The 10,429-nt window shown below is 31.2% G+C and overlaps 1 protein-coding gene across 2 annotated transcripts; it reads left to right on the forward strand.

The window, feature by feature from the left end:
• Positions 1 to 449: 449 nt before the first annotated feature.
• Positions 450 to 9,912, forward strand: LOC140050541 (gamma-aminobutyric acid receptor subunit alpha-2-like). 2 transcript variants are annotated; one of them, XM_072095789.1, is made up of 9 exons: positions 450 to 734; positions 5,341 to 5,492; positions 6,067 to 6,134; positions 7,003 to 7,229; positions 7,802 to 7,884; positions 8,065 to 8,226; positions 8,333 to 8,485; positions 8,724 to 8,947; positions 9,221 to 9,912. In XM_072095789.1, the coding sequence occupies exons 1-9, from the start codon at positions 685 to 687 to the stop codon at positions 9,503 to 9,505; spliced, it is 1,404 nt and encodes a 467-aa protein (XP_071951890.1). In that variant the 5' UTR covers positions 450 to 684; the 3' UTR covers positions 9,506 to 9,912. The 2 variants fall into 2 exon arrangements, with proteins under 2 accessions (XP_071951890.1, XP_071951891.1); XM_072095790.1 differs by having other exon boundaries at positions 8,143 to 8,226.
• The last annotated feature ends 517 nt before the right edge of the window (positions 9,913 to 10,429 follow it).

A 10,429-nucleotide genomic window follows, 5' to 3' on the forward strand; every position in this document is an offset into this window, starting at 1 on the left:
TCGTATCACAGTAATTCATTTTCTGTTCATCATAACATACCAATCCAATACTATATAGTGTATTTACAATACTCGGAAATACTCGGAACTACTCGTATCACAGTAATTCATTTTCTGTTCATCATAACAATATACACATGTATACCAATCCAATACTTAGTGTATTTACAATGTTAGCAGATAATGAGGCTAACAGCAAGTAAGTTTAATTGTAAAGATTCGTAAAAACTTATAAAATACCGAATTACCGTAGGTTCAATGTAAACAATTATTCTATATACAATTAGAATCTATATATTTTTACGCATGACGTCATTCTTCGTCGGTTGTTCATGAATAAAGTGAATTTGCATTGATGTTCTGATGCATCTTACATGAAGCCTAAATTTAATTTATAAACGACAACGCAGCTCTATTACCAAGATACCACTCATTATACTGATTGCTTCACAGCCGGTCGTGTTTTTGCAATGCTACCGTAACATACAATGTCTCCGCGCCAAATTCGTAACTAAAAACTTATACCTTTACCTTTTACACGAGTTCTGGAAAGCATTGCATCCTGGTTTCTATCAAATATTGCAGGAGCAAGCAAAGCTGTCGTCTGAAAGCATCAGGTGACAGATAACCAGTGCGCCCGTGAAATATATTGAGTACGGTCGTAGTAAACACTCACAAACTATCATGCATGTACTAATAGTATTGAGTACATTATTTCTATTATATAATGTCAGGTAAGTGATTCTACTGTTATTTATTACTGAGGTCCAGAGGTATATCTAAATGCCAGTACCACATTTATTTAGATTCGTATACATCTGATGTCTGATATGTCCGTTTTACTACTCTACATGGTTTAAACATTCCTGTGTAGAGTAAAGCAATGTAGTAATAGGCGTTCACGACTCTGAAATGCGATATTTCATTAAGATGCACAATTTGTTTAGATTTTGCTGTTATCATATGTGGTTAAGTTAAATCAAATTTACTGTGCTTACTTAGTAACACAATAGTTGCTACTAATGACTGGCTCAGTGTAAATGATTCCTACTTTGATGTGGTGCAAATACAAAATGAGTATTTTACTAATGTTTGACAATCACACTATTGATTCTACGTTCATTCCCATATAACTGGGTTTCGGCAATAATTTAATATACGTCCTATATAAACACACATTCATGTTTTTATGATATCGTGATGTTAACGTGTGCCTTACGTAATGTCAACATTGTAATTAAGTTACATCAGTGTATAAAGTATATTGCGAAACATTGATGGTAAAAAACTGATTATGTCAAACCAGGAACGAAGAGCCAAATTTTACTCGAAGCTTTAAATGTTTAAATGAGTGTGATGATGCGTTACTCGTTCATTATTGATTACTAAACTAATTTCCAGAAATTATCGTTATATTTAATTTAGCTGTTTGTAAATTTGTAACGACGTTTGAAATACTTTTAGCATATATCTATACTCCTTCACTACTAACGTTTATATAATTCACTTAGGCCTAATACCTTAAAGCATCATGAATCATCGAAACATGGTATACACATACGAATCCTTAAACATAGGCCTAAATATTGAAAATGGGTAACTGTAAGCCTATACTTAATCGTATATTTGACTTCAGTGTGATTATAGGCCTATATTTTGAACCCAGAATCAACACTTGATTATTTGTAGGCATTGTGGGTATTTTAATTTAGTAATAGTAAGAAACATAAGTAAATTACACTTCAAATATTTATTTATTATTTAAGAAATAGTTGTTAAACCATCAAGTAATTGAATTGAACGTTGGACCCACATTAATTGAATTGAACGTTGGACCCACATTAATTGAATTGAACGTTGGACCCACATTAATTGAATTGAACGTTGGACCCACATTAATTCCTTCTAGCAGCTGCAACAGCTGTTTATTCGTATATTTATTACTATAACATCATATTATTAAAAATCAAAATAACACAAATCAGCCAACAATACATTTATGAAATATACCTCTTATTTACATTCGCAACGCCTCCTTGGCCCACGACTGTGACTTCGGTACTCACTTCAATCGTCTGTGTAACATAATGGATGTATTGTGTTTATAAAGTAATTTTACTCAATTGCGTATTCTGGATAAAAATAATTATAGTATAAACAATAATAGTCTAAATCATGCTTACATTTATTTATATTCATTACAGGTATATTTCTTGTAAACAGTTGCTGGTTAGCATGCTGTTATTATTATCATGCATTCACAATACTAAAACTTATACAATGATATACCATGTTAAAAAATATCACAAAATTACTTATTCATAAAATAATGATGATATTCTCTTATTTTCAATAACAATCTTGATTGTCTATGTATTGTTCTCTTCGATATACAAGCTACATGATTCCCATAATAAATCGATAAAATACAATATGGAATGCATAATTAAAAACACTGTATGTTAATTCACGAGTTAGTGTATATTAACGAACATATTGCATTTTACATTATGATGGTAACTAAGGTTTTGAACCATGTTTCGTGTGAAATATTGATCCTGGTAGAGCCCGCAAAGATAAATACTTTTTAAAGAAAAAAACTTGTTGCGACATTTTCGGTTATTTTTACATTTGCGGTTAGGCCTATTGTTTACATTTTGTCCAGTCATAATTGTAACTTAACTTAAAGGATATTTATATAAATTTTACTCCTTACTATCTTAAAATAAATAAATCTATATTTTAGATGATGAAGTTGTCAGCACATTTTGTCCCAGGTAGGCCTAAACGAGGAGAGCAGACCAAATCGGTTACTTAACAAACGCCTTACCCTCTCAAAAGATATCGTGTAACTCGATTAGGTTAAAATATGACGCGATCTAATCAAAGCAAATGGATGACGCTGAGTGAACTCCTTTGGGGACGGGTTTCATACATAGTTATGTCGTATTACTTACTAGTTGATATATCAACTGGATTAGAGTTACGGAATTAAAACACGGATGAATATCAAAAGTCGAATATAGATGGATCAATGACTTGTTCCATGTCCAAATTGATCAAAATAAAACATATAGATGTCATTAAGTCCACCCGCCGTCTACTTATCTTCACTTTAAGTTTCGTTTGGGTATTTCAGTGGGCAATTCTTATATTGTATGTTTTATCTGATAATTTGCCTAATTATTCAGATGTGTAATAATAACTACACAAATTAGGATATTACAAAACTAATTATTGCATTTGAATATGCGTTGATGTTAAATTCTGTCTGCTAGTGCGTTTGTAAATAGTAAATAACGTTTAACAAGGAAGATGGATATAAAGGGCCAGATGTGCTTATGGTATTGAAGCTTGTGTTCGATCAGGTTTAATCCCAAAAATGTATGTCTAATTATAATGTATGTCTAATTATAGAGGGCCAGATGTGCTTATGGTATTGAAGCTTGTGTTCGATCAGGTTTAATCCCGAAAATGTATGTCTAATTATAATGTATGTCTAATTATAGAGGGCCAGATGTGCTTATGGTATTGAAGCTTGTGTTCGATCAGGTTTAATCCCGAAAATGTATGTCTAATTATAATCGCAAAATAGTCAAATTGTAAAATTATTCCAATTTAAGGTATTTGCCGTAATGAATTACCAATCACTATTTTCCGAATGTAATAGTGTATAATAAGGCAAATAAGTATTAGTCGAATTAAACACAAAAAGAGAAAGAAACAGCTCGTGTGATTGTCATGTTAGTTATGCCTTTATATCATTCTGTGGCTGTGATTGTCATGTTAGTTATGCCTTTATATCATTCTGTGGCTGTGATTGTCATGTTAGTTATGCCTTTATATCATTCTGTGGCTGTGATTGTCATGTTAGTTATGCCTTTATATCATTCTGTGGCTGTGATTGTCATGTTAGTTATGCCTTTATATCATTCTGTCGCTGTGATTGTCATGTTAGTTATGCCTTTATATCATTCTGTGGCTGTGATTGTCATGTTAGTTATGCCTTTATATCATTCTGTGGCTGTGATTGTCATGTTAGTTATGCCTTTATATCATTCTGTGGCTGTGATTGTCATGTTAGTTATGCCTTTATATCATTCTGTGGCTGTGATTGTCATGTTAGTTATGCCTTTATATCATTCTGTGGCTGTGATTGTCATGTTAGTTATGCCTTTATATCATTCTGTGGCTGTGATTGTCATGTTAGTTATGCCTTTATATCATTCTGTGGCTGTGATTGTCATGTTAGTTATGCCTTTATATCATTCTGTGGCTGTGATTGTCATGTTAGTTATGCCTTTATATCATTCTGTGGCTGTGATTGTCATGTTAGTTATGCCTTTATATCATTCTGTGGCTGTGATTGTCATGTTAGTTATGCCTTTATATCATTCTATGGCTGTGATTGTCATGTTAGTTATGCCTTTATATCATTCTGTGGCTCTGATTGTCATGTTAGTTATGCCTTTATATCATTCTGTGGCTGTGATTGTCATGTTAGTTATGCCTTTATATCATTCTGTGGCTGTGATTGTCATGTTAGTTATGCCTTTATATCATTCTGTGGCTGTGATTGTCATGTTAGTTATGCCTTTATATCATTCTGTGGCTGTGATTGTCATGTTAGTTATGCCTTTATATCATTCTGTGGCTGTGATTGTCATGTTAGTTATGCCTTTATATCATTCTGTGGCTGTGATTGTCATGTTAGTTATGCCTTTATATCATTCTGTGGCTCTGATTGTCATGTTAGTTATGCCTTTATATCATTCTGTGGCTGTGATTGTCATGTTAGTTATGCCTTTATATCATTCTGTGGCTGTGATTGTCATGTTAGTTATGCCTTTATATCATTCTGTGGCTCTGTATTGTTTTTTTTTTCAATAATGTATAACACGATCATATCATTATTTGCAAATTTTGTTTGATGGGTTGGTTGACTGCAGACAAAAATGAGTTTGTTTTACCGGCTTTTACATTTTGTAATGGAATATTCAATTACAAAATGTAAAAGCCGGTAAAACAAACTCATTTTTAACCAATTGGATGCCTACAATAATTTTATTATTATTATTATTTTTATTAGTATTATTATTATTGTTATTATTATTATTATTATAGGTTATAAAAATAACATAATTGATACCTTAATTCAGAAATGAGCAACAATCCAACATTAAATTTCGTTTTATATGATATGATTTTGTGTCTTTCAAAATGGAATACTATTATTGATAAAATGAATACTGTAGTGAATGAAAAGACGTGTTTTAGGGTAACCTTTATTTAGATTATGATGTATATAAATGTTCGTATCAATATTTTGGATTTTTTCAGAAGTGAACAAGAAAATGTTAATGTTGATAACACTACAGAATTACAAGAAACAACAAAATTGTCTGAAAATGACAGAGCGCGGGAAAACCTTACAAAGCTTTTAGATAATATCATATTTAATTATGATAATTCCATGCGGCCAGGGATGACGGGTAAGTGTCTATGGATATATATTTACCGAAACAGGTTACAGTGGGTTTGATTGATCATAATAGAACTAAGCAAGCTAGTTGAAACACACGTGTATTTACGCTAATTAGACTTGTGTACTCAGAAAGTTAAATTCAGCAAAAATGCATTTTATGTAATAATAGTTTATGTAAGTCTTTTAGTTTTAGTATAGGCTTTTCAAAGTTTAATGTAAAAATCGGTAATATGATTATAATACGTTGAAGAAGTTAACCTCGAGTATACCAATATTGACTTGATATTGTCGTTTATTTAGTAAATGAACATTTTAATTATCTAGAAAATCGATGAAAACAGAACTTGAGTATTGTAAATGATATCAATAACAGCGTTAAATGAGATGTTGTCTGGTATCAAGCATTTAATATTGTTGGTCTAAACCGTAGTAGGTTACTTAAATATTTAGTAGTTTCTTAATACTGTATTTTTTGAAAAATAATGCGTTAGATAGATTTTGTGAACCCACCGCTTAATATTTAAAACTTGTTATTAACAGATGAGATATTGCAAATTCTTATACATTATTATTACATTCAGGGCCCCCTCTTACGGTCAAAGTGGATATGTTTTTGTTGAGTATTGGTCCATTGATAGAACAAAATAAGGTAGAGTATCTTTATCTATAATGTATTACTCAATGTAATCGATTGTTTATAACCTATCTAGTGTCGCGTAATAATGTAATAAACCAAATTAATTCATTTGCATCCAGATAAAAAAATTATGTAGGCCTATAGTGTAATACTTATAGATTACAAAATAATTATTAGAAATTCCAGTATAGGAAATTCGATTTGTACAAGCCCAATATACATACACTATCCAGAAAAGAATTAATAAACCTTAATTAGTTATGTTTATAAATATTAATACAATCATATCTATCCTGCATTGTGTACATGGAATGGATAGTAAATAGAAGGTTGGGATAAAATAAATCTTCAAAAGGTACATAAAAACATTTTTATTCACGATTCGGGATCTCTTTATACACAAAACGAGTTGGTAGCAATAAAAAACCTATACTGTATAAAAAACTTGCGGAATTTCTTAGTTGAATTTAGGAGACAACATCAATCGCTGTTTTGCTATAGTTTGTGTAAAATGAATAAAACACTTTACACTTTATATCCGTCATTTAAATTCTAGTTATACATTTTCCTGTATAATCTAAATAGTTTATCGCCTTCATGGTAAAGTTTTTGAAGGACAATTGAAGTGACATGCCTATGACAGCGACATCCGGTTCACGGTGACGGCTGTACGGCGAGTGAGCGTGAGAATTGTCTGATATAGGCCTACTATTAAAATGTACACCCCATCGTAATTAATATGTTGTGAAACTATACCGCTTGAAGAAGTTACAGCTACACTTTTATTATCTATTAATGTATTATTGAAAATAGTGTAAGTGTGAGTCCAGCAAACCACTGTATTTGAAAATCCTATCCATAAATTTTAAATCTATTTCAGGAATTTTACGTTGAAGTCTTCTTCAGACAAAGATGGGCCGACGAACGTCTTCGTTATTCCAACGGAACTGCGTTTAAAGTATTACCTCTGAATTCAGTCTTGCTGGAAAGTATATGGTATCCCGACACATTTTTCCACAATGATCGTAACTCTAAGGGCCATGATATAATTGTTCCAAACCGTCTTGTTAGAATTTATCCTGACGGTGAAGTCTTATATACACAGAGGTATTTGTTTCCTTTGTCTTGTTTTTCCCTCTTTCCCTCTTTTATTCATTAACTTGCCTGTATATTTTCCTATTGTACTTTTAACTAACGTCATTGTCGTTTCTTAAAATGCCGCAATATGACGTCAGTCTAATGTTGTATTCCACACACACACACACACAAACCACACCACACAAACCAAAAAAACACACACTTCCCCGTTCCAAACAGAATTTGTCAGTAGGCCTAGATAGGTAGTTTTTGTTATCTAGTGATTCCTAGAGACATTTCTGTGTGTTTACGGTTTACAATTTGTTATAGATTGAAAATAAAACAATCTGAATTTGAATAAAAACACCAAAAACTTTCACGTTTACCTATGTTTTAAAAATGCCACACATACCTACAAATTGGCATAAGGTCTAATACCATGTGACCACTTTGTATTAGATCCAGATATAAATAAAAACATACAAAAGTATAAAAAAAATACATTGAATCCAATAAATATTGGAAGTGTACTGTGATGATACAGAAATGTAAGATGATGGCCACTCGTCTACCACTGATTAACAGTAATTCATTTTTTGTAGGTTGACTGTTCTTACTGAGTGTGGATTGAATTTTAAAAAATATCCGCATGATACTCAAGTATGTTCAATCAGTATGGGGAGCAGTAAGTTAACATGGAAACAAATGTTTAATTATCAAATATTAAGCACGTCTATTATTGGATATACCAAACAATAGCAGACAATGAATGTTTAATTATTAAAGTAATACGAGTTATTGTTTTTTTCGCCTATTAACACCAGACTCGTTATTACTAATAAGGCTTTCTATTTTTCAATAATAGATACATACTCCGAATCGGACGTTGTCTTTCAGTGGAAATACGAAGATAGTGATAATAAATCTGTTGACATTGATTTAGGTGACTCTAAAGATATCCGGTTATCGCAGTTTACTTTACTTGGATGGAAAACAATACGCACAACTAAGCCATCTTCCAGAATTGGTTAGTAACTCGTTGTTTTGTAGTTGTTCCTCTTACTAGAATCTTTTTTCAAACTTATGGCATTTATCACCCATTTAACGTCTAATTTGTATTTGATCGTTAATAGGTAACAGGACAGTTCTCACAGTCAATTTTGAATTAAAACGTAACATTGGTCTGTTTATTATTCAAACGTATGTACCTTGTTCTATGATGGTGGTGATCTCATGGATTTCATTTTGGATCAATAGAGAAGCCACCCCTGCTAGAATTTCATTAGGTAAGTAAGACTGATTATACGGCATCCATTTTATACCTGAAAACGACAAATTGTGATTCAATTAAACAAATATTCTTGTTATGATAAATATTAATTTATAATTAAACGCATCTCCAGTAAAAGTATGTGATACTAAAAACCTCAAAACGAAGCCATGTCAATTATTCAAACATTTTTGCGTAAAGATACTTGTTTAAAGCATTTAGTGCATATTATTTTAATAAAAACTTTTTTTCAGCAATTTTAACTATCCTAACAATCACAACATTAAGTCTTACGGCCACATCTTCTTTACCACAAGTATCCTACGTAAAAGCGATAGACTTGTTTATATTTGATTGTTTCTGCTTTGTATTTGCCGCACTTATTGAGTTCGCTTTCGTCAGTTACTTTACTAAACGAAGAGGTGGCACACTTCCTGAAATGGATGATGAGGATGACAATCTAATTCGATGCGAAGAAGTAAGCATATTGTTTGTTTTATATTAATAAGGATCTTAAAAGCCCTGCATTATGTGCTGCGGGCATAATACATTATTGTTATAACCTTCATGTGTAATTTGCTAATGTGAAATGTAGCAAAAAAAGTTGTATCTAGCTTAAAAAATGATCTTTCCATGTACACTAGGGCGTAGTTTCAAGTTAAAGGCATTTTGTTTATGTATTTGAAAAAAAAAAAAAAAAAATCAAACCTTATAGGAGATTTAAAGCATCTGTTTATGTTTTGTTTTTTAGGAACTAGATATTGCTAGAAATGATAAATACAAGAATTCGACGTCTCCCAAATTCAAAATTAAAACGACACCGGAGTACAAGACAACACTGTACTACCAGTGTTGCTATGACGTATTAATGTGTTTTATTGGCAGCTTTACCTATCGTCAGAAAAGAGCGAGAAAAATAAAGATAGGTCAAGACTTTAATAGTGTCAGTATTATTGATCAATGGGCTAGAGTTGTGTTTCCAGTTACCTTCATTATTACAAACATTATTTATTGGTTAACCTTTGGCGTATTATAATTTGGTTATTCACAAAACAGTCGTTTTGCCCTGCAGATGTGTTTATGATGCTCATAAATACCATACATTATTTTTTTAAAGTATAATAAAATATTGCGGTGAAATTATAGGCCTAAAATGGGCACGATATACAATTATTATTTTTTTATTATTAGCAATTTCAATTTAATTTAGTCAAGTATCTAGCAACATTATATATCTATAGTTACTCTTGCATCAGGGTATATTTATCAAACATTTAGCATAGGCCAACTTATTAAAGTGGGAACTTGCTTTATATCATACTTTTTTGGATACTAAAGACTGTTTTAAAATATTTCCTAATTTTCCTTTAGAGCGCGCCCAACGAGAAGATGCATAAATTGAGCGTTTAATGATTGTTAATTCTCCCGTGTGCTTCGTCTTAATAATAATAATAATAATAATAATAATAACACTAACAATACTAATAATAATAATAATAACACTAATACTACTAATAATAATAATAATAATAATACGAATTTGTAATGCGCCAGTTCCAGCAGTAAGTTATCAAATGCGCGGTGTATGAGAGAGCTCAGTTTGAAAGAAAAAGATTGATTGATTGATTGATTCTTTATTTTTCACACAACATTCATAAAAAATATACAAAAAAAAATTAAATTAATGTACAATAAAGTGTGAAAAACAAGATAACCACAAGCAAGCAAAGCTTTTTATCTGTGGCACCCTAACTTAAAATATAAATTTACAAATATTTTACATAAAAATGTTTTCATGTAGTAAATAAATTATTATGGAAAATACAACGTACTATAATATTATACAGATATTGACTGCTTAGAGGTTAAATATAAGATTTTATATCCCCGAGGGAATGATATTATGTTCGAGGGAAATATATAATTTCCAAGAAATTAATATAATTCCCAAGGGGATGTC

Source organism: Antedon mediterranea, chromosome 5 (genome assembly GCF_964355755.1).
Source record: "Antedon mediterranea chromosome 5, ecAntMedi1.1, whole genome shotgun sequence".
NCBI lineage: Eukaryota > Metazoa > Echinodermata > Crinoidea > Comatulida > Antedonidae > Antedon > Antedon mediterranea.

Bases quoted from the DNA above. Each gene is read 5' to 3' on its own strand.
- LOC140050541 (XM_072095789.1), top strand. From the start codon at position 685: ATGCATGTACTAATAGTATTGAGTACATTATTTCTATTATATAATGTC. The intron at 735-5,340 runs GTAAGTGATTCT...GGATTTTTTCAG, and splicing joins TTTCTATTATATAATGTCAG to AAGTGAACAAGAAAATGTTA. The intron at 7,230-7,801 runs GTATTTGTTTCC...CATTTTTTGTAG, and splicing joins GAAGTCTTATATACACAGAG to GTTGACTGTTCTTACTGAGT.